This window comes from Sinocyclocheilus grahami, unplaced genomic scaffold, assembly GCF_001515645.1.
Source record: "Sinocyclocheilus grahami isolate Dianchi unplaced genomic scaffold, SAMN03320097.WGS_v1.1 scaffold74.1, whole genome shotgun sequence".
NCBI lineage: Eukaryota > Metazoa > Chordata > Actinopteri > Cypriniformes > Cyprinidae > Sinocyclocheilus > Sinocyclocheilus grahami.
In genome coordinates this window covers 1,804,436-1,830,309 of record NW_015505253.1, presented here as the reverse complement: position 1 = coordinate 1,830,309, position 25,874 = coordinate 1,804,436, and the positions used below count along the sequence as shown (strand labels likewise).

At 35.2% G+C, this 25,874-nt stretch overlaps 1 protein-coding gene across 1 annotated transcript in view; it reads left to right on the top strand.

The window, feature by feature from the left end:
* LOC107585781 (mutS protein homolog 5-like) overlaps positions 1-25,874 on the top strand; it is a 32,954-nt gene that overhangs the window by 6,033 nt on the left and 1,047 nt on the right. Inside the window, exons 19-21 of the mRNA XM_016272929.1 lie at positions 768-841; positions 921-1,023; positions 25,142-25,237. Coding sequence (XP_016128415.1) covers positions 768-841; positions 921-1,023; positions 25,142-25,237 — 273 coding nt within the window. The remainder of the gene's footprint in view (positions 1-767; positions 842-920; positions 1,024-25,141; positions 25,238-25,874) is intronic.

Here is a 25,874-nt window from a genome sequence, read left to right as displayed (position 1 = left end):
TATGGGTTAACAAAAGCAGCAAGCAGTGCTGTTTTATTTAATAGTGAAATAGCTTGCAATTATTCACAGGATTTCAATTTATTGTGACATTTCTGTGCCACCAAACAGAATTCCAAAAATACTGATTGTTTTTCCAAATAGATTTCCTAAACACTTCTAAAATCCTCTTGCTCCATTGATTATGCAAACAGGAAGCCCTTCACTAAATTCATAACATCGGTTGAGCCATCTGTAGACATTTTGAGCCACTCAAACACATTGCAATGTTGAAAGAGGAGAATCAGCCTATTAAAGGTTTTCACCTTAAAAGATCTATTTGAAATATCAAAATGAATAGGTTTTAGAGTTGCTAATTGATAACGAGCAGCATAAGGTATTTTGCATTTCAAGGCAAAAATTGTTGTAAAACATAAATTCAGATGCCTGTATAAATTTTAATAGCTAGTGCTTACATTTATTTAACTGATGTACATGATGACATCCTTGTATTTCATTCTGTTTTGGATGACAGATTGGATTTTTATTGTCGGTGCCAAGATTACCCACCATGCTGGATAAACAGAGCTTTGAGATTGAGGGTCTTAATTTCATGGTGAGTATGGTAGTACTTTTAAAAAAAAAATTCAAGGCAGCACAGAGTTTTCAAGTTCAAAGTCTAACTTTGAATAGCGATCTATCACCGTTATTTATCAGCGTTAAATGTGTGCGTGCTGTTTAGTCCATTTTTGACATTATAGGATTTAATCTCCTAAATATCATCTATGCAGGTGTCAGAGTTATACAGAACAGGAAGAACCATCAGAAAGATGAACAGCCCATCTTCAGATGAACAGTACAGCAGGTATGGGATGGTCTGAACAGCGAAACTATTATTCTTAAATTCTCTCCTCCTTCTACTTAAAATACATTTCCTGATTCAGGTGTGTTGAGGTGGTGGAGAAATTCCTCAGTATTGATCTGGATGACCCTGAGCTGGATCCCGATTCTTACTTGAAAGATGAGGTGCTCCCAACACTTGAAGAGGTGCTGTGATAACATCGAAACTGTACTGTGGGTTCATTTTGTGGGAATTTAGGAGAAATACATTTTAATTTCAAGGTTTCAACGTTCACAAACGCAAACATTTAAACCTGATGTTTTGAATTATATTATGCTTGCTTGCGTTCCGAAAGGGAAATTGAATTGTTGTTGTGTGATTCAATAAAAGAATCAGTTCGTAATATAAATTTGCTCATGATTTGAACATATTAGTCATGCTATATGTTTGTTTTTGCAGCGTTTAGCATTACTTTGTTGTAAACAGGCTTTTTAAATTTTATTTCATCACCTATTCACAGGAGCACTGCCACAGAATGGTGGTGCAGAAAACACTAATTATTAACTCTCTAGGGGGCTGACTTGATTTCAGAGGACTGTTAATGAGTTTCCTCAAGTAATCAGTTGTCACCGCATTAGAAAGAAACAACAACTTGCTCAGAGTTTATCAAATCAATTAAGTTCTCGAGCCATCTGTCGCAAGAGAACCAAAAAAGATCTGCTCTGGTAGGATTACCTTCTGTGTGGGAAACCGAGCAGATAGAGAACGCCCACCACAAAGACCTTAAATAACATCCACATAATTTATTGCAGAATCAAAAGCACTCAGTAGAGTGAATTAGACCAGGCTTGTCAAAGGTAAAAAAAAGTTAGGGATAGTTACTTGCTAGATTATTTTATATATACTATTATAGTATTTATTCATGTTTTGACTTCTTTTGTATTTAATCTATATTTAGTTTTAATTTTAATGTAGATGTATTTTTTTTATATAGCTTTATTTTTATTTCAATTACAGTTTTAGCAATTTTACTACTTCAACTAAAATATATTTATACAGTAATTTTCGATTAGGTTTTTTTTTTCAGTTACGTTTTTCATGCAATATTTGTTTTCAATTACGACAATTTTCAATTTTTGTTTTATTTAACAGTAACACCACTGTAAGATTAGTGACACTTAATGCTACAACAGACTTGAGAGGTGTGAATTTAACCAATCTAACAAGTGCAAAATCCAGAAAACAGTCAGATTTGGCTACAAAAGTTGTGTGTTAGAGAGTCTACTACGGTGAATTTGTCACTTTCAGCCCTGGATAATTTGTATAAATTAATTCAAGCCATCTATTCAGCTTTCTGAGGTCTACTCAACTATGCTTAGGAGCGGTGCTATTGTGATGAGATATGTGCTGAAGTTAATGAAATGCATCTACATCCACAAGTAATAGTTGTTATGCCATAATGAATGAATATACTGTCTGTTTGTGCCGTTAACTGTGTTGAGGAAACAAATTATTGTAATGGTTGTGCTCGGACAGAGCCTTCATTGTAGCTGCAATAAGTGCTATTATTTTGCCATAATGACAAAGCATGTGCATCAGCTAAGTCAGCAAAACTGACACCATTAATTTAAATCACTAAATATATCTGTGATGATGTAGCTCATTTTATACAACAGCTGATTGGGAACTCTTAGATGCTTCATATGGATCGAAAACAATACCAAAAAACAACATCCGTAATGAATAACAAGATATTTGGATGTTTATAGTATAAAAATAGAGAAACACTTATGAATGCACTGCTCTCACAGTGTTTTGGGTATATTGCTGCACAGTTGAGTAAAATGGTCTGTCGGGTAATTTGAAAAGGTCTTTTGTGTGCTGACATTTAGATGAAATTTTTATTCAAATCAAAAATATAATTTAATGTGACTGAATCAACCTAAATTACACCAGCAAAAGTATTAAGTCAGATAGCTTGCTAAGATACAAATGTTGTTTTTTGGCTCCGCAATTATTAAGAATGCAAAACTTTAAGTAGGGGTATAGCTGTTGCAATATATATATCATAATATATAGACAGATTTTAGCAACCTTTCAGTCTGCCTGCAAAAAGACAGTGAAATGTCTGTAAAAACATTTTCAGCTCTGTATCATCTGCTTTTACTGGAAAAAAGAGACTGCCCAAAATAAGACACAATGTCTCTTGTCCATCACAACCTGACCCAAAAGTGCAGTTCATTTGACATTTGGATGATGTTATAAATGCTTTTTATATTTGTGTCAGATTTGTACACAGTAAGCCTCCCACTTTTCATTAAAAGCCATTTCAAAAGGTACTTTTGTTGACATTAATGGTCCATCACACGATTACTGCTATTCTGGAACAACAATTAAGTATTTCGGTTGTAATTTAAGGTGGATACTTGTCAAGTCAGAGCTCTTCATTTTTGCCACTTACTGTCAGTTTCTGAAGGGAGAAAATGACATTTGACATTTGCAGAGGCAGATGATGAAAGGGTCAGTCAGTCACTCAGGATTTAGTGTCTTGCTGAAGAACACGTAAGTGCTGGGGGTTTGACAGAATAAGATAAATTCAGCATTTCAAGGGTTTTTTGAATGCTTCCTTCTTTCTTAATACTTTTTTTTTTCACCAGAACATTTCAAAATAGTGATCTGATTTATTTGCTAGCAAAAAAGAAAGTTTTGAGTTGAAAACAATCTTATGATAATGCTGTATTGACATTGAAGTACTCAGTAATGCAAATTAACTACATATTATGCATAACTGACAAGAGTAAATCATTCCCACAGAGTTTTATGAGGTCAGTGTCAAACACCATGATAATCCCGCAGATCTCTTGTTGGACTCGGTAAGCAATTGTTTGGCATGCTTTGCACCTTTTAATGAAGCCCCATCAGATAAGCTCTCAGTCCGTCACTTTACATGCATCAATCCTGATCCCATTTTGTCCTTATGCATTAATCTCTCTAACTTGAGGTATAAAAACCACCGCTGTATAAAGCACTTCTTAGTAAATCTGGCACTTGCAGGGATGATCATGGTCTGCTTTGGCTTCACCTTTACTTCAGCTTTGAACAGCCATTTCATCCTTTGACCAAATGTGATGCACGTTGATGGTTTTATGGTGACACTTGTGAGTTGGTTGCTGCAACCCTTTTAGAGGTAAAAACCATCTCATATGACTATCAAGCCATGTCTTCAGTTGATTTATAATGTTAAAGTCTTGAATTTGTCCAATTCTCTCCTAGGATTAAAGTAACACTGGTCGCTTATAGCTACTGGCCATTGAAAGAAGATATGTGGTCTGTAAGTCCATGAGGAGCTTCAAATTAACTGCATGACATCCTTTGGATGGAGTTGACTTGGATGGCCATGACTTGTATCACTGCATTTTCTGGCTGGTCTAGGTGAGCATCTTTTCATTTCAAACTTCTTTATTTTTTTTCTTGGTTATGTAAGTGAGGTCTAGAAGATAAAAACGTAATGCAGTTTTGGGCTAGTCATTGAAAAGTCGAATGTTTAACAAGTCGAAGTCAATCAAAAAAGACACTTAACCTCCTGTTGCTCTAGATATGTCCATGATGTGTGCTGTGGGTTACTTTGGAGAAAAGCATGTGCTAAATGAGTGTTTTCTGAAGAAGCGTTATTATGGATTATGGACTGGCATTTATTGGCCAGAATTGAAGGTTTAAAGTTAAAACCTCTTAATGATGAAATTGTTTCTTACAAACAGGCAGCTTTCCACTTCACAAAATGTTAATTGATGGACTGGAGTCGTGTGGATTATTGTGATGTTTTTATCAGCTGTTTGGACTCTCATTCTGACGGCACCCATTCACTGCAGAGGATCCATTGGTGAGCAAGAGATGTAATGCTATTCAAATCTGTTCCGATGAAGAAACAAAATAAGGGGCTTATTGCTTTTATAATACGGTTATTCCATATACGTAGTAAGGTTTCACAGAATAAAACAGAGCAAATAAAGTGTAATAATATAAATAAAAACAGTATTCTTCCACCAAACAATGTAGTTCCTCAGAAACAGTTGGGGTTCCAACAAAGTGTTTGCCGAGCAGCACACAGAAGTAAACAAAGGTGTATGTTTGTAGTGTAATTTACAACAGCTTCGAATGTGGCTTAACCAATCAGAATCAAGGACCGGAACTATCCGTTTTATAACCATCTTTAGCAAATCTTTCTTTTCCTTGTGTATTGGTGCTGATTGTCTCTTCATATCTCTTCTTACAGGTGCATTTCTGAAATTCTGCAGTGCTTATGTGGACCATATTACTACACACTCATATTCAGTAATAAGTCCTGTCTTGTTTCCATTAATTGGCCAATTTATAACTCATCTTCACTTATGGATGAATTTAATCATAGCAGTTGTTGTCCTTCAAACTGATCTGATTTGAGAACACTTAAAAACTTTATAATTCACTAGGGAAGGCAGAATTTAAACATATAGTTGCACTTACCACAGAGGAAAAGGATGCCAATACACCTTGCATGACTTGGCAGGCCACAGCACAGCAACAAGAACATGTTGTAAGTCCATAATTTTATAAATCTGATTTCTGTCACCGCAAGAAAAGAGATGAAGGTTTTCAGATTACAGGGAGAGGATGTGTGTTGTTGACAGCGGATTGGCTTTTTGGCTCCCTCTAGTGGTTTGTCTCTCAAATAGTTAACATGATGTGCACTACTTGGGATTTTAGCCAGTTTAGTATTCATTGTTGTACATTTCTCGGCTTGAATGTGATATTCTGTGATAATCGTGTGTCCATGTTGTTTTAAACAGAAAGGCTACTTCGGATCTGGAATATGGTGTATTTGGAAAGAGAAAGTGAAGGAGGATGTTCTTATCAGCATTTTGAATCATAATGAATCAGCAGCAGTGAAATGAAACAGTGGATTTTTATTCCTTCTTCCACACTTCTGCTGTGAGTAATTTTGTTTTTGTGGCCGCTTTGATCCTGATACCATGGCTCAGGATTTGGATTCTGGTCCAAAATCAGCACGAGCAACTTTGACTGCAAGAAGAGCCTTAAGATGCATGCAGCCAAACGCAGAAATTAGATGCATCCAAATATCATTCATATTACAGTAATGCAAAACACAGTGATATGTAATTGAAATGGTAAATTCATGATAGTATTTGTTGTTCTGCCTTTGATTTGTGCTGAAATACAGTAAAAATTTGCTGTATTACAGTAACAAGAATCACTATCTAAATAAAAAACACAAGTAAAACAATGACAATTTAGGAGAACATGCTTAATTGTCATCAAAATAGTGTTTTAAAGTAAGTTTGTATTTGCTACAGTCTATTAGTTTACATTTACATATCAACCTCTCAGATTTGACCACTTTTCTCTTCATTAGGGAGATGCAAATATTCATTACAGTACATCCATATTCAACCCTTTTGTTTCTCTTTTGCTTTTCAATTTCTTTTTCCTGCTTCTCTCTGCCTTTTTTCAGTTTAGCACGTTCCCTTTGCAGTTGTCTTCTAATCGATAAGGTTTTTCTGCCTTGTATGTGCCTCTGTGTATGTGAGAGAGGGAGAGAAAGAGCGAGTGTGAATGTATGTATTGATATTTCAGGTAAATTGCATCGCTCTCTTACAACCCACTGAATTTTCCGAGACAGCTTGATGCTCATTGGAGACTGTAATACGTGTTCTAGTTACATTAATGCGGGAGACTATGAGCCTCGACACATCACGTCTTATAGACAGACAAAAGACGAGACAATGCAAAGTTGTTTCCTCTAATCGTGGGATTTAAAACACAGACAGTGCTCTATCGGCATGCTTGTCTGTCACTATATTGCTAGTCACTATTGGCTTAATGCTGTGAAAAGAAGATCTTTCTCAGACTGATTGTGCTCTACATATCATTCATTAGAAAACGGATTGTTCTGTCTCTGTTAAAAGCTGCATTCAATGCTATTGTGAAACTCAGTATACTATGACTGCACAGTTGAATTTTATATTAATGCACAAAGTAGCTTATGTTGCTTTGCAACCGTAAACAGCCTACACTTAGACTGTATTAATTGGTAAAAGAATATTTGGTAAAACTTTACTTGAAGGCTTTATATATAATGCATCATAAAAGTATTTTAATGCATTAATTATGCCTTAATACAGTGAGTTTAACATGCATGAGGGTGTTTAAGGTTTTAGTGACCTAAAATAAGAGGCATTAACTTTAATTTAAAAATGATTGTCAACCAAAACCTTATTGGTTTTATAAATTTCAGAAAAACTATATTGTATATAAAGTTATTCATAAAGTACACTGTCATGCATTATATCTTGCCATAAATTATTGTAACCACAATTAAAATCCACTATAATATTTGCAGATTGCTTGTTACATCTGAAATCGGTTGTTTTGTAATATATTATACATTCTAAAGGTGTAATAATGAATAGATAAGTATTATAATGTATCATAACTATGGTTAAAAACATTCATGGGATCATACAGTGCATTATTAATTAGTTATAATAATTAAAGCATCACACGTCATTTTAAAATCTATTCTGCATAAAGGATTCAGGTGAAGTGTTTATGAAAATGTTTACGGTTATTAATAAAAGTAATCAAAATATCTAAATAAAAATGCATAAATTAACATAAATAAATGTATTTACATTGATATTTTTTATTTATCATATTGCTTTTGCCATCATTTTATAAACTCAATAAAGGACTCAAGACCTTGCTAAAATCTTAAAATACCCCACATGTTTAAATAACTATAATGCATGAAAAGGTTATGTTGGAATTTAATTGATTCTGTACATATTTGCATGTTCAATCAGCAGTTTTATTTCAATTACACTCGCATGACTGTTCTAGACATTGGTGGCCTTTCTTAAATCTTTCATTGTCTTTGCAGAGGCATTGAACATCTCGCAGACTGTAACAGGAGCATGACAGAGTGGACATGGGACAGAGAATGGAAAGTTGCAGCCCATTCTGCGTTCGGTTAATGAGAGGTAGGTGGTCTGTCAGAGAGGAGAAGGCGCCATCATGGCCTTTAGCGTTTGGCAAAAAAATACTCTCATGTTTATTCATGTGGGCTTCTCGTGGAGCCCAGAGGAATAGGTGTGTTGCGCCATAATGAAACCAAGCTACAGGCACGCACGATATGCTCGAGTAGAACTTTAATTGCATTTGGCTTCCACTAATTTATCATTTCTAGATGAGCTTTTAGTTTTTTGTCCCTGTATAATCATTCAAGCCTAGTTGGCTTTTGTGAATTTTTAAATGTCTGATGTTTGAATCAACTAAAATTAGTCTTTGTTGTGGTTAAATTATTGCATTGTTTCATGGCAACAAGCTACAAACGTGGTACTCGCTAATTATATGAGTCAGGTTGACTTCCAGAGGTAATGTAAACATGATTCATGTTTTTAGGCGATGAGACACAGGGCTGTAAATATATATTGGAATAATCAGCTCTGCATGTGTGTGACGGTCTATAGCAAGAGTCTGTGATAATAGGATTCATGTAGATGATGGGGTTTGTATGAGCTTTGCGCGGTGGGGGTTGGTCCTCTTTGGATAAATCCGATTTCTTTGGCATCGTCTCGGAATCTTTGCTGCAGTGGGACAGCGGGACAGCTGTTACCAATGACCAGAGGAAAAACATTGATTCCTTTTCTTTCTGTCGGGCTTTTGTCTGAGAAGGGATGGGAGGTTGCCAAAATCACTTTTAATTGGCTGAAGGTGCATATAAAGATTTCTTTGTCTAGACTAATATGGAGGAAATGGGACAATGCTCAGTGTAATCATCTCTGATAATTTCCCAAAATGAATTTCTGCCTCATATGGCAAAAAAATAAATGCCACAATATTATTCATTATTGTTACTTTGTTTGCCATTAAAAAATGAATAAATAAATCAAATAAAAATTATATATATATATATATATATTTCCTTATTTAATTCCATAATTATTTGTCATTGAAAATTGTATTAACAGCATAACACTTTGAGTTGAATTGAAATGTGCATGTATAATATTAAATTATTACCTTTGAGTATAGGGAAAGGCATATATTGAAATGATTAAATGCTGTTGTGAATGAAAATTCAGGAGGAGCATGTTCATCTAATCCTGTCAATCACAAAGCAGTATAACAACAGCTTGTATCATTCTTCTGCTACCCCTCCACCATTCAAAATCCACCTTTATTTCTATTCATCTCTGTTATATATTCAGTAATTATGTAGTCAGGGGGAAGTCTATATACACATTGCTTGTATATAGATGTAGTGCAAGTAAAAATGAGCAGATTATCATCAGACATGTTTTCTGGGGTACTAGGACATGGCAGGGCTACACAACTGACAAATTAAATTGAAATGTATATACTTATTTGTATGTATAAAGGAGTTATTATGGATTAAACATGTTCAGAGGTATTCATCTTTTGGTATAACCTCCTGCTTCCCTTTTTTCACAAAGTGTGCTATTTCTCTAGTGCACAATATGTCAACATTGTCAGATACAAAAATAATGTGTGCTGCCATGTCAAATATTTATTAAAAATATTGACAAATCTAGCATTCAGTGTTGACTTGGGAATACAGGATGATTTCATACTTAACGTCAGCTCTGTTGATTGAAAAAATCTGAAAAAAAAAAATCTGGTTTGACAGATGATGGTGTTGATGACATAATCATATTATTACATATATTAAGCTATTTTGTTTCCCTGGTGTTTCTAGATAAAAACAAATATAGTATTATATTTATATATATATATATTTATATACAAATATATATTGTCAATATAAATATATATTATAATATAATAAATAATTGTTTTGATTTATCCTTTTTTTGTCAAGTCATATGTAGTAGTGATGTGTTTTAAGATACATGCTTTATTTGTGTTTTTTGTAAAGGGATAGTTCACCCAAAAATGAAAATTCTGTCATTAATTACTCACCCTCATGTCGTTCCAAACCCATAAGACCTTGGTTCATCTTCAGAACACCAATTAAGATATTTTTGATGAAATCCGAGAGCTTTAGACAGCAATGGAATTACCACGTTTAAGGCCTAGAAAGAAAACAAAAATAATGACTTTATTCAACAGTTTCAACAATTAATAAATTTGTTCAATATTTTCTTCTCTTCTGTGTCAGAATTCGATACGCATAAGATGAACGAGGGTCTTACAGGTTTGGAACGACATGAAGGTGAGTAATTAATGACAGAATTTTAATTTTTGGATAAACTATCCCTTTAAATATAAGACAATATATATCTTGAATTTAAAATCGTTAAACATAAGATATAAGTTAATATGTTCATATAAATTCTAACAATATATTTTTTTTCTCCAGGAACTGTCGGAAAGATGTCATGGTTAAGTTCAGCAGCACTCTGCTCATCTTATCAACAGAGTCAGAGATCCTCGTCTTTCATTTGGTAAAATCAAGACCTCACACTCAGAATGCATGAGCTCATGCCTCAGTGGACTTCACTCTCTATTTGTATCAATCGCTTTTCAGAAAGGACAATTGAGAGCATTAGACTTTTTATGCCACTGAGTTTCTTTAGGAATACCAATCACAAGCAAATCTCTGAGTGACATGTTGAAGGGAAACTTAGCGAAGCACACGTCAGCTTCAAAGTCTCTGTCTTTGCTCAAATTAGCTCACTGTCTTACTTTCCCAGCATCCATTGCATGTCCAAAAGGTTCCATTGACTGTTTTTTTCTTTGAAAATAATTGGTACCAACAGAGATCATTTTAAATGTATTTTTAAGGAGAGATTCACAGAAGAACACTCGCAAATTTGAGGTCTGTCCCACAGGCTGTCATGTTTCCAGTCACATTTTCACATTTTCCCTTACAAGTTTCAGTAAGTCAGCGAGACCGATTTATCTTGCAGAAATGCTCAAGCCAGCACTGGTGGAAGGCTACATTTGCATTCCTTCCAACAATTATTTCACTGTTTTTGCTCCTGAGACTCCTGCACCAGTGAGAAACCCACATTCATCCATATCAATTAGCCGCGGGTCTGTCACGGCTGTTTACACGGCCAGTGTAGCATCACGGCATAAACTAATGAAGTGACCATCTGGATCTAGGAGACCCGCGAGGAGGTTCTGGAACACCAGCAGTCATGAACTGGAAGAATAGCTTGTTTCAACAAACAAATATTTGCTTCGGTTAAGCCAACTGGAATATACTGAAACACTTTATTGCATGATCAGACAACATAGAAGAAACTATCTTGGAATAAGCTACCAGAGTGTCCCTGTCCATCTCCAGCTGATGACCTTTAACACTTTATTAAAATGCACAGTGAGTTATGTACATTTGTATCTTAAAAAGGCATTCGGTTTAATGATGGAGCGCTCACTTCAACATCAACTGCTGACAAAAAGGTCAGTGGAATCCAATGTTACAGCAGATGGTTAAAGAAATAAACAATTTACATTAAAGATTTTATTGATAATTGAAGATAAAGCTACCATTTTTAGTTTTTCCCAGTTCTCACATGTCCAGGTGACGGTTTCCATTACTTGACTTGCTGAGTACAGATTACTAGTAATTAAAAACATGTATGTAAAGCTATTGAAGCAATGAATATTGCATGACTTTCTTTCAGTTTAAATCCTCAAGCCCTGTAGCCTCTAGAGACCAGAGTCCATCCATGTCCAGTAATTGAATCATGTCTTTGCTTAACAATGTAAAAGCCATTCGAATCTCATCATGATTTTTTTGTAATAATTGAATGAGGATTTTAGTAGCATTATGACTATGATTGTATTCTGATAGACATCATGTATAGGCTGAATACAATGTATAGGCCTATACTACATTTTTATTGACTTTTTATTTCTAAGTTTGACAATGTTTATTTCAATTTTTTAGGCATGTGAGGCGAAAGGACTCGGAGATGACTTCTTTGCACAGAAATGCATTTGACATGGATTCCAAAATTGATCTGAGCCATTGACTGATGATTAGCGTTTCCACCTCGGGACACCCCTGCAAAACTCCACTTATTGTTAAATTATTTCTTTACATTAGGGTTAAGTTTATCTTGAGTAATTGTTCTCCCTATAGAATCTGCATCTAAGCAGCAAATATACTGTGACTTTTTAATGCCGCACAGAGCTGATTTGAATGTACTTACACATAAATTGTGGGAAACAATGTGTCACATGCTAAATTTTAAACAAGAACAATAACCGTGTGAAGACATAATAGGAGAAGACTTTGCCATTTAAAGATGTGCACTGCTTGTAGTGTGTTTATTAATCGGTCCATCATGAATTATTACTTATATAAAGTAATCTAAAAGGGAGGGATGCAGCATTGTAATATTGTCTACACGGACCATGTCATTTGAATCTAATCTAATCTGAGCAAGATTCCCTTCAAACAGGCTCTTCTGCAATAACACACAGCATTACAGACCTATAAAACCCATGAAGGACATCAAACTGTGATTTTGACCCGAATGAAGAAGCGTTAGAAGCGCCACCTGTGCCCAGTTCCAAAGGTCAACGTTAGGGGGGCAACCTTGTCAATCAAACCCCAGGACCACCCCTTAAACGAAACAGGAGATGAATTTCACATGTATATTTTAAGATGTGCATTTAGGATGCGACATGTTTGAGTACAGCTTTTGGGAGTCCAAATACTGATGTGTGCTTATCTTTATATCAAGCCTGAGATTATATTTAGCTACCCGACGTTTAGATATCATGGACAACATTGTTAAAATGCTAATAGAGATCTCTGGTATTTGACATGCCATTAATAATCGGCATGGTGACCTTTTCAAATTCGGCTTGTTCCTACTGCCTCATATGCACTGACTCAGACCACTGGAGCATTTAAAAGCAGCAGTGGTGTTATAGATGTGTGAATAACAATATATGAGGTCTCGAAATTGTTTTTAGATGTCCAACTGAGCAAAGCGAGGAAATTGTCTTACTCTTTTGCTGGCTGATCACTCCTGCTGTTTTAAAAATGTGAACATCTGAGTAGGGCAAAATTCAGAATTCAAAAAATTATCTCTTTTTTAATTTATGAGATCCATCCATCATTCTAACATTCCATTATCCGTCCATCCATCCATTAGGCCTTCAAGTCATTTTCAAAATCTTCAAAAGGTGTCACACCCATATTTGTATATTGTATTATATTTGTATGTTTTCAGGGCTGGCCTTTGTACGGGCCACTAAATGACTACTCTTTATTTCTTTATAAACCTCCCTTTAGGAATAGAACAAGACCCTCCCCAGACATTGGCAACAAAGTTAAGTTCATACTATATTCTAGTATTGTTAAGATTTGTCTTCAGAGGTTTATTAGTTGAAGTTGTCCACATATTTTTAGTCATGTTGTGTTAAATTGGGAAAAGTTTAATATTTATGTTATTCATGTTGTTTTGGCCCCATGAATAGATAAACTCTGCAGTGGAATATGATCAATCATGCAAGAGATATGTTGTGGAGAGACACTAAAAAGTGAGTTTCAAAGTATATTCCCTTTCTCATTCAGAGCATTAAGTTTGTAAATTTCCACATCAAAGATGCCCGAAAGCAACCGTATACTCTCCAAAGACAGTGTGAACTTGAATGACAGACAATAAAATTTAGTGCCTGGAATGCAACTCCTCAAAAAATAATTGTCTTTTGATAATTGTTATTGTGTCAGAAAAACAGATCATTTGCCTTTAAAAAAGAAAATTTTGTGATTGTTTATTCACTCTCATGTGACTTGAAACTCTTATGACTTTTCCCCCCATAGAGCACCAAAACTTATGCAAATACCAGAGCTGCTTTTTTTTTTTTTTTTTTTTACAATGAAAATGCATGTTTTAATAAACTTGGTTTATTAAAAACATCACATGTTGGGTTGGGTTTTGAACTCCGGTGCCCTTGCATGCTAAATAAAAACTATAGACACTAACACATCTCACACCTTATGTTAGGAATTAATGTTTTTTTTCCTCTCTTTTGTAATGTCATATCTCAGGGCATCAGCTGAGCCAGGACTGCCATGGATGCCCACCTGAAGAAATAAGGTAAAAAAACAAAAAAAACAGTGATATCCAAGTGCTAGTTGAATGGCAATGCAGCACTTAGCTATGAAAATTGCATGATACTTTCACATTAAATACTGCTCCATTCATTCGAATATGACCGCAGTGACTAGGAAATAATCATGTATTGGGACTAAATAAAAAGACAATTAGGCTGCAATAGACCTCTCCCCCCAAATTAAGGATTTATAGCTTATTTAACCAGATAAAATTTTATGGAGTCTGGTGCGATGGCTCAATGTTGCCCCAAACAAGGTCAGTTAGCTGTGCTGGAAATGCAAAGGATCATTAAGTTTTAAGAAGTGGCTATCATCATTAAACCCATGAAATTCATTAAAGAGAGTGAAGCTTCAATCTGGCCTCCCCAGTCCGGCACAACAACATCAGGGCCATTTTCAGGGTGAGCATGGTGGTTGCCATGCATCCTTGAATCTTATGCCCCTTTTAAGGCCATTTTCTCAATTAACTTTAATGGTCAATTGTGTCCGTTCGTGCTTGTCTCCCACACAAGTCCATCTCGCACATTGTCTTTGCTCACCTTCTCAAGTGTCAGCTGTTTAAACCGATTGCCCATCCAGCCAGTTAACCTTCCTCGGCGATGAGAGCTATAATTGGTTTACTATAGAAATGGAAGGGGATAATCCTTCTGTTTGATTAATGCTCGTCTAATCAATTGGTGTCTGGCAAAACCGCCCCTCTGGTCACATTTTGCAAAAAGGAACAGCTGGTTTTTCAAAAGGTCAGACTGATGCAGGGCAGACGGTGTCACCCAAAATGATAGATCGAGCAGCGGACGTCAAACCACTCAATGATTTGTTAGAGGATTTTGACACGTTTGCTGTTTTTTGATCCCATTCACGTTTCTGGGTGGGCCGGTGTTTTGCCACCCAATATTATAGCAATCTACACAACAACACTCCTGCCATTCAGCTTTATACATGGTGCAATTCAAGTAGTAATTTGCTTTATATTTTATGTTTTCTACAGATTACAATACATAAAACAGTTTTTTAGGGAGTAATAGATTAAGCTTCATTAAATGTCTGTTGGTGTCTATCAGATCTTTCTGAACTAGAATATGGGCTTGGTTGTCTTTAAAGTTTGCTTTGAGAAATCTAATTTGATCGTAATAGACTCTGATGGTATCATGTTATTAAGCTAACTGTGCATGATATTGTATATTTTATTTATTTTATGTGTTCTATTTTATATTATCTCATCTCATATTATTTTTATAATTAATATTTGATATTTTTTGTACACAGTTTTTCTCAATGCATGCTGACATTTTCTTCTCCTATATTTTCAAATGTTATTTTTATTATTATTATTATAAATGTTGAAAACAGTTATTATTTTATAGTATCTGCTTAGTATATTTGTGGAAACCGTGATTTATTTGAGTTTATTTGACAGAAATCTTTTGTAACGTTATAAATATCTTTACTGACCATTTTTATTGAATTTAATGCATCCTTTCTAAATAACTGTATTCATTTATAAATCATATTTACCTGAAGCCCTTGTGGTGTATGTACTGTATTAATATGGTTTAGCAGTTTAGCTGCTTATTTCTTTGTTTGAAACCTCACTAAAGTGACTCGTTTATTCTCTTTTGTAGCATGCAATTAAATATTTGCATGCCACCAGTTCCTTTTGTGTAATTTCCAAGACTTCAATGGAATTTGCATCACATGACCAACCGTTTGCTTGTATGCTAATGATCATTGATATAACCCCTCCCTTACCCTGACCTTTGTCCAATGGTGTATCCCACATATTGACTAGCAGTCTCATGAATTTGTCTTTGTTTTAAAAGCAAATGAGCAGTTTCGTTCAGATTCATATCTCAAGACATTTATCTCTTTCATTTTTTACTCTTAAAGAAAGAGTGGCCCTCAAGCACAAATCACCCACCATTTTTCACGTGTCTTCTCATCTATCTTTCTAGAGCTTCTTATTGTTGGCGTGTAAATCAAAAGCGGCGTCCATTTAAGAAATACGACCACAGTCATTCTTCTTACACAATGCCAGAACAAACATGAAATATATAGACCATTTTTATAGATCTTGGAGAAAATCCTCAGTGAACTGTTCCTCATTTCACTGTTGGGTGATCAGCCGTGATGTGAAACATTACATTTTTTCATTGATTAGTTATTGATTACGATCCTCAGCCTGTAAAATTAAACCGAGTGCGGTGCTGCAGATGCTACAATTCTTTTAAATCCTGGATTAGTCTTAGCCTGTGTTATATGAGTTGGCTTTCGATATTACCCAGAGGATATTGACAGCTTACTTACAACTGCAAATAATCGACCATTGAACACCCAAACAATGCTAAGCATAGCCCATTATTAGAAAAAACAAGCATTCAGCTTCAGACGTGAATTCACCCTACACAAATACCCAACAATAGTTCTCTATCCTCTTACTATCCATACTGGATTAATGTTGCATTCAGGAAAAGGCTACAGTGTGATCTGTTTCAATCCTAACACCGCAAGGCTCATAACTCGGCACTCTGCATTGAACCCCAGTCTGCTTTCCGGCAGAAAAAGGGCTTAGACTTCAGGAATTAAAGCTGTGGAGGGGGCAGAATGGGTGCAGACGGGACCCTCTTCAAAGACTTCCACTTCCAAGATTCTACACAATATATATATTGTCACGTGTATGTTCCCGTTGAGTTCCTGTTTTCCTTATTTGGTCCTTCCAGTTCCTTTTCACATTATTAGTATCACCTGTTCCATGTTATTAGTTATCCCCATCACCTGTCTGCCCCTCGTTATCTACCCTATTTAGTTCTAGCCCGTTCAGTTCTCCCTTGTTTGGAATTGTATGTTGATGTCTTCTGCTTGTGCTACGTGTGATTCCCTGTGACAAGAATAAATCCCTTGGTTTCGTACTCCTGGTCTCCTCGTTCCTCACACTACCACCGACCGTGACATACATATATTTATATATATATATATATATATAAAATGTATGTGTTCTTGCAGTTCAAATAGAGCATGGTGCTTGCAACGCAAAGGTCATGGGTTAAATTTCCAGGGAATGCATTAACTAATAAATAATGTATGCCTTGAATGCAATGTTAAGTCTCTTTGGATAAAAGTATCTGGTAAATGCATAAATGTACATTTATTTATTTAGTTGTTTTTAAATGTAATTTATTATCTGTTGTCTTTATAGGCTGATTTTCTGTACCAAACTCATAAACAACTCATGCTTTCTGGCCAAAGACTTTATCTATAGTTTTATTTATTTTAATAATTCCAAACGTTATTCATAGCTACCTATTTCACACCCAGCACTTTTAATTCCGTTCATAAATTCATTCATTGGATCAATAGCCACTGTGAATCATTCGATTATTTGGATTGAAATGCTACAGTAAAGCAGCTACAGGCCGGTATAAGCAGCTTGACGGCTTTATCCTGCACAATCAATTTTCTCTTGACCAGGCATGAGGAATATATTTGACTTTTCAATAATTCATTATGTTATGCAGCTTGAAAGCAGGAGAGCAAAGACTCGGCCAAGTATGTATACAGAACAAGATGTGTGGCAGGCAATTAATATCAATTACAGTAAGCAAGGTCACTAGAATGAACACAGTTAATGTGAAATAAACTCACTTCACACTTCACTGAGACTCACTGGCTCTAATGATAAAAGTGAACTAATACATTTGACGTGTGACTGGTGCGGTAACTGCTTAAAGGGATAGTTCAACCCAAAATTAAAACTTTTACTTATTTACTCATTCGTGTTGTTTTAAAACCTGTAGCCCTTGAGCAAAATCAATCAAAAGACTTATCATGCCTACAAACCTTATAGACTGCTTTTATGAATCTTTAAAGGAATAGTTCACACCAAAATCTTCTTAAAATTTACCCTCCCCCCATGGCATCCAATATGTAAATGAGTGTGTTTCTTCAGAAACATCAGAAGAATGAGTCCAAACAGCTGATTAAAAACATCGCAATAATCCACAAGTAATCCACACCACTCCAGTCCATCATAACATCTTGAGAAATAAAAAGTGGCATGTTTGTAAGAAACAGACATCATTAAGGCATTTAAACTCGAAACCATCGCTTCTGGCTAAAATATGAGTCCACTGCCCATTGCATTCTCCAGTATAGAAGTCATCTCATCTGAATCAAGAGAGAAATATGCATTCATCAAACACCATTTAAAAGTGAAAGTGGTCCAAAACAGTTCTAAACAAACATGATGTGAGAGGACTACAGGGTATAGACTTTTCCACTAGAGGAAGCTTTATGAATTTTGCACTGTATGTTAGCTAGAAGCAATAGTTTAAAGTTAAGATGCCTTAAAGGTCAATTTGTTTCTTACAAACATGCAGTTTTTCACTTCACAAGATATTAACTGATGGACTGGAGTCTTACTGGTGGATTATTGTGATGTTTTTTCAGCTTTTTGGACTCTGTTGGCACCCATTCACTGCAGAGGAACCATTGGAGAACAAGTGATGTAGTGCTATATTTTCTAACTGTTCTGATGAAGAAAAACAACATGGGGGTAAGTAAATTATTTTTTGAAGTAACTGTTCCTTCAAGACCATTTTTATTTTAAATAAACAAGGTGACATGCACATCTTATGAATGAAACCTCTTGTAGTAAGATATGCACCAAGAAAAAAAAACTTTTATTCCTAGTTTCCTTGGGAATAATTAATAATTAAAGTTTTTTGTTTTGTTTTTGCGTTTAGCTCCAAAAACCAAGAGATTTTTATTATTTAATAGAAAGAACCAAAGAAGCCTCGTGTCACTGATTTTTTCACACATGTACTCCACCCTCTCAGGGACAGTAAACAGTAAATGAATTTGCTTTGTGCACCTCTTTTGATAAGCGCGTACAATAGATGGGCAGTGGAGTGGACCACGCGGTATGTAATCAATATCATTGGTCATTTGGAACTAAAGGGTCTGCCTAGCTGCTGACTGAAGCACTGTTTACACGGTTCCTTCCCCCTTCCTCAGGATGCCGCCACCAGAGAAGAACGAGACGACGGAGCAAATAAAGGACTAATCTTTGTGGGCCAATGGTGCGGTTTAATCCGAGCCAGTACGAGTTGATTGAGGATGCTTGCAAAAGCACCTAAGCCCATGACCCATGTCACAGCCCGCCAAGGTCACGGCAAAGTCGCTTATCTCTGTAAATCAAAACTGTCGGCGTGAACAATGGGGGACAATTTCAATTAAAGCGTGTTCGGGGACCACAGAAACACTGAGGAACAAACTAAACGACTTTGCGCTCAGAGTATTGCAGTTCAGAAGTCCAGGCCAGGCCAATTAAAGAATCAAGTGAGGTTTTGATTTACAAATGTGCCACTGGAAGACAAAACCTTTAAGTGTTACACTTTGTTTAACTGACTAGTAAGTGTACACTGTAAATATTATTTTATGCATTTATTTTTTAAGTATTGTTTTTTTTTTTAAATGCACAAAGATGATTTGTTTGGAACATTTTACTATTTTATTGGAGTATGTTTACTGGATCATTGGAGTACATTTTACTATTTTAGTTTTTCTAATTCAAAATTTTACATTTGATTTAACTGGTTGCTTGCCGTTTCTTTGTAACTGTATGTTAAAGTTACTATCAATCAATTTCTGAGTAAAAATTGCTAGTATTTTGCTAGTAAAAATACAAAGAAACAGCAATACATTGAATTAAACGTGAAATTTTTTACAGTGTACATTTAAAATGGCAAAATCATTTATCAAGGCCAGATTGTATTCCTTAGTGATATCAGGTTTGCAACGCCGCATATCCAAATGCCCACGCCAGGATGGCATCCTAATAATGCCAATGTTTCTGGCAACTTTGCAGAACATTAGCATCGTGGTGGTGAGTTCTGCACCAGAAAATGTAAAAATGTAGTTTAATTATCAGCTGGCACTATAACCTGCCAGTTTTGTGAAACTAGCAATTATTTACAACTACCATGTTTTACTGGCAAAATGAACATTAATTTTAATATTTTGAGCCGGAAAGCATTACTTCCATTCAAATGAATGCTATTTGGCTCAGAGGTTCAAACCTTTGTTGTTTGTTCAAAGGTGTCGCCTCAGGCAGAGTGATGCACTCCAGTCTACTGGAGGGGAACGTCAGCGTTTTCGCACTTATCTTTTAATCACGTTTGCCTAAAACCTAATTGGAAAAATAATAGGGCCTCAATTTATTTAATGCAGATCTCAGCATAACTCAAGACACGCAGAGGTAACAATCTGTATTTGACCCATATCGCGGAACTGATTCAAATGAGAATGTTATGCAAATTAGAATACAAATAGAATTGGTTTCAAATGATCAAATTGTGTATGCTAAAATACAAAAATCATTCGTTTTAAGTTTGAATAGTGCTTCAAAAAGACAAGATAATCAGATACCTTGTTGTGTGACTCGCACTTAAATCTTTTGTTGGTGTTTAAAGCCACATCACCTCCTGTGTCCCAAGATTTTTGTGTTGAGAATTTGCTTGATCTAAATGGTAAGTGCTTGTAATTAATTCAGATGATTTCTTTGCAATTGCCTCATGCGTGAATTATCTCGGTTTGAGTTCTGTTGAATGCCTGCCAGGAGACGGATGGAAAGAACAAATTGAAAGCTCAAAGAAACAGAATCATTAGTGTTTGCAAGCCAGCACAGCATTGATTTCCCTCAAACATTTCAATTTGGGTTTGTTCTAAACATCTAGCTGCAAGTATTAAAATTCAAAATATAGTGAACAAGACCTGTGGGCTGCTTTTATAGTGCTTTTATGACCTTTTTGGAGCTTAACAGATTGATCCCTCTTTAATATCATAATTATTTTTCTATCTTCCACAGAAAAATAACAGCATAAAGGCTTTGAACGACATGATGATGAGTAAATAATGACAGGATTTTTTATGTTAGGTGTGAGTATTCCTTTTTAAAATTCCAACTGACATTTAATAGAATGTTCAGCATTTAAAATGTATTTGATGGAAATGACAACACTGCAGTATTTAAAGGGGTCCTACTATGCTTTTTCACTTTTTTAATTTTAGTCAGTGTGTAGTGTGTATGTTTGGGCATAAAAAAAGGTCTAGAAAGTTACAAATCTCAAAGTCCACTCCAAAGGGAGATATTTCGTAAAAAAAAAAATCCCTTTTCAAGAACTACAACGAACGGCTCGTTTGGACTACAGCGTTTGTTTTCCGGGCTTTGTGATATCACAAAGCGGCTCATTAGAATATCATTAAAAATAATTCCCGCCTACAGAAATTCTAATGGTTGGGGGGTGGGGAGGGGCGAGGTTGTGGTTAGAACGCTTGGTTGAGTGAGTGCATCAGACGAGACGACGAAGAAGAAGTGCTGCTGCAGAGTTAGTGCATCAGAGAAAACTAAGAAGAAGAAGAGCTGCTGTGCTGTAGCGTCAAAATGTCTAGAACAATTCTTACAAGTATAACACGATGTAGCTGGGCGCCACGGACAGACGCCGAACGGCGCCGCCGGTGTGTCTACACTCATAAAAAATAAAGTATTTGAATTTTAAAGACGTGGCGCGACGCGATACGATGCTGTGCTTCTCGTCCGGCGAGCGACTGCCTGAAATGTTTTTTTTTTTTTTTTTTCACCTCCGTGCCCAAACGTCTTTGTTTGGGCTTCCGAAAGCGGATGATGTCAGGAAACGGTGGTTGCAATTTATTTTTTAACTCTGTTCCTGAGCATTATAACCCCAATTTGCTATTGTGTGCTGTGCATTTGACTGAGGACAGCTTCCACAACATGAGGAAGTACAGTGCTGGATTCGCCAAAAAGCTTTTGTTGAAAGGGGCGTGGCAGTACTGAAACACCGTCTAAGCTGTTCGCCAATCACAACCTTGGAACTTCATCAAAGCCGGAACTAATCGAGCCGTTTTTTGCCAGGCTGGGGAGAAAGGTATTTTAATCATGTAAATTATGTGAAAAATAATGCATTTTTCGAAGCATGAGAGCAAGTTCTAGTACACCCCCAAAACAAAATCAAGACTTTGTAAAAGAGCATAATAGGACCCCTTTAAATACTTAATTCTGATTGGTCTTTTTGGATTGGCACCTGTCATGCACATTCAACCAAACAACAACAATATGTCCTGAATGTCATGACAAAAGCAAATCATTCTATGCATTTTCAAAGCCTAAAACCTTATCCTTAATTCTTTTGGTATTGGTATACAGTAATTTCCTTTAGATAGTTGTATTATTAAACAAAGTTTCTGCATCTTAAAGTTGCCTATAAATATTCAATTTCAAAACTATTGGAACATTCATTGGTGATTAAATGTGTATTAGTCCAGTGTTTATAAATTTTGAATTATTTCAGTTATTGAGCACTTTACCTTGAGTTAGTCCTTGTGACATCCGATCCTTAGACGTGTAGAATGATTTAACTTGACTAAAAGTATAAGTTCTGAAAAGCACATTAAATCTCACACCCATTGAAGTCTATTAAATAATGGATTTCATCACCAACCAGCCACTTTTTTTCCTTATGTTCTCTCGTTTTCTCAAATGGGCTCTTGCGATCGGAAACGCAGACTCCGCAGAGTCAAGCAAACCTCTGAACCTCAGTCGGCGAGAGCAGCGGATGGGCCATGGGACGAAGCATTAAAAGACTCTTCCTGACAAGAGGAACTCTCACGTAGGCCGGCACACGATGAGTCATTCGTAGCCTCGGGCCGCTGCTCGTTTGTGGTTTGGCTGATTGAAGAGGAAAGACACGAACTAACAACTGATCTGAAATCCATCAGTAGTTCCGACCGCAATGAAATCTTTTCCAAAGTTTAGAATGGGTCTTGATGGTGAAGTTTTCCGACCTTCACATGACAGCTGACTAATGCACTGTCTGGACTTAATGTACATTTGAATCCTTAGGTCCCTACAGTTCATAACATGCAATTAATAATTCACCCAAAGGTTAAAAGTCTGTTGTAAATTTGAATTTACTTACTCTCATGCTATTCCAAACCTGGATTGTGTTTCTTTTCCCTTTGACCTCAAAAGGAGATGATTAGCAGAATAATTGCACAACAAAAGTGAAAGGCTACTAGGGTGATATGCTAAAATGGACTAGTTTGTATGTATGGAAGCCTGTTTCCGCGTCAAGATTAAAAAAAATGTATAGACCTTTTACTTGCAATTCTTATGAAAGATTGTTTTCGCCACAGAATAAAAAAAAAAAGATAATTGCAACTTTTTATCTCACAATTCAGATTTTTTTTTTCTCAGAATTACGAGATATACATTTGCAATTGCGAGTTTTAAATTTAGAATTGGGGGATTTTGAGAAAAAGACTCAGAAATTCAGGAAAAATTTAGAAATTTTCATTTCATAGTTCTACATTTTTCTCTACATTTTGCACTTCGTTTTTTTTGGTTTCTGCCTTGGAATTAAAAATAAAAAGATAATTGGGACTTTTTATCTCCTAATCTTTTTTTCTCGCAATTGCGAGGTTTAATCTGTCACATTTCTGACTTTTCTTAAAATTGCAAGTTTATAACTCACAATTCTGAGATTAAGTCTTGCCATTTTAAGTTTATATTTTTCTCATAATTTCTAGTTTATACCTCACAATTCTGATTTTCTATCTCGACATAAACTGGAAACTTGCGAGATATGGAAACAAGCTTCCATACTTATACATATTTGTTTTGTTAATCAAAATGTAATTGATTTAGTTTGAAAGTCGTCCATTCTGCCATTGCTTCAATTTGTCACTTTGTGGTCGATTATGAGACAATGCAAGGTTATAAAAATCTCAGTCTGTGTATGTTGATTATATAAAAATTGATTTATTTACAAGACAATTGTGTGACTTTGTAGCCTATTATAAAAATAAACAATTATATTGAATAGATACCTCCAGAAGGCCATTTCACAGTGTGTGAAATCAATGTTGCAACACAATAAATGCATTGTGGTGACTAATTCCTTTGATTTGTATTTGGCTAAGAGGTTTTTTCGCCAGTGGGGACGGACGTCTTAATTGGAGAGGATATGGAATTGTACAGCTGTGAAGACGATGACACGGGCCTCTTCCTCTCCGGTTTGCCTGCAGGGTTCTAGATGACTGAATTCATTTGCAAGTAGGCTGCTGCATTCATGCGGTCCTCCTGTGATGTTTCATTATGTTCTCAAACAGAAGAGCTCTTTGGTATGGAAATAACTTTTCAAATGGGAAAGAAAATCTCTCTCTTTCTGCCTCCAACACACACTATACATGCAAATGAAACATGAAACCTAAAAAACAGTGACATGTTTTTTGTTATATTTTTGGAGAAGCTTTCAGAAGTCGTGCTCAGGTGAAAGACACAGGAGACTCTCTCAGGCTGCAGCTGAAGGATTTTCCCAAGCAAACTAATTAAAGTAGTAGTAGGTCAGCAAGACACATTTGACCTGCAGTTTGAAGACCAAACTGAACACAATAATAAAAAAAACAAAAAAAACATAAATATTCAACATTTTGTGTTAAGTAAACCATACCATGCTGTTTTTCATGAGCCTAACAAATTGTGTGGAAGGTATTTTCTCAGTTTGAAGACCAAACTGAACACAATAATAAAAAAAACAAAAAAAAACATAAATATTCAACATTTTGTGTTAAGTAAACCATACCATGCTGTTTTTCATGAGCCTAACAAATTGTGTGGAAGGTATTTTCGGACTGACTTAATTTAATTAAATAATCAAATTGAAAAAATAAATAAATAAATAAATACTGTCAGTACTGAAAGGTACCCGAAAGAAATGCCAAAATGAAAAATTATTTTGATTTTTAAATATGATAAAAATCTAATATTTTAGTCCATTTACTTTTTTATTTTAATTCTGACCGTTTTGCAGGGAGATTTATTAATGAAAATTAAATAGCAAATCAATTGCATTTATTTATTTAGCTGTTTACAATGTTAAATTCTTTTATTTTTAATTTTGGCACATCCTTTGTGGACACATGTCAGTAATGAAATAGTTATTGGGTTTTTGATTCCATTTATATCTTTTGATTATTGTATTTACAATTGGAAAGAAATGACTTAAATTCAATAAATTTCATTACACAAAGCTATTATATAACTTCAGAAGACCTGCAATATTGCACATGAGTCATATAAACTACTTATGGCGTCTTTTTAATTTATTTTTTGTCAATTTTCTCAACAGCCTCCATCCCTGCTCACTTTCTCTGCCAGAACATTCTGCTCCAACTCTATTGTCTTCTATGAAAGAAAGCGAAAACATGTTTGGAACGACATGAGGGTGAGTAATCGGCGAATTTATTAACTATATTAATTTAACAAACCTTCACTTCATTTGCATAGTACATGATGATTAGATTAAACCAAAATTGTGTGATGTCATAATGTATCTTAAAATCATCAAGATCTATAACGTTACCTATATCAACACCATTTTGATCTTTTAGAATAATTTTTACTGTGCATTTTTATTTTAATTCTGGCAGTCTTGCACTGAGATTGTAGCAAATTTTTATGTCAAATAATCATTGGCGTTTTGTTTTTAATTTTGACACATACTTTGTAGTCTCTTATCAATAATCAAATGATCAGGTTTCATTTTTAGCATTTCATTTTTTAAAATTTTTATTTACAGCGGGACGAAATAGCAATTTAAAGCAATTTTCTTAGTCTCTTAGGTACATGAGGGCCGTTCCTTCTCTAGCCAATTTTAAATCGTCCCATAAATCTTAGCTTTATACTTTTAAATGAAATAATCTTCTCTCTTTTTATTTAAATTGCTTTCCGAATCAGTCAATTTTATTTTGGCTATTTACAGGTTGAAATTTTTTTTTTTAATTAAATAAAATATGGGATGTGGATAGATATAGATATATATATATATATATATATATATATATATATATATATATATTTAC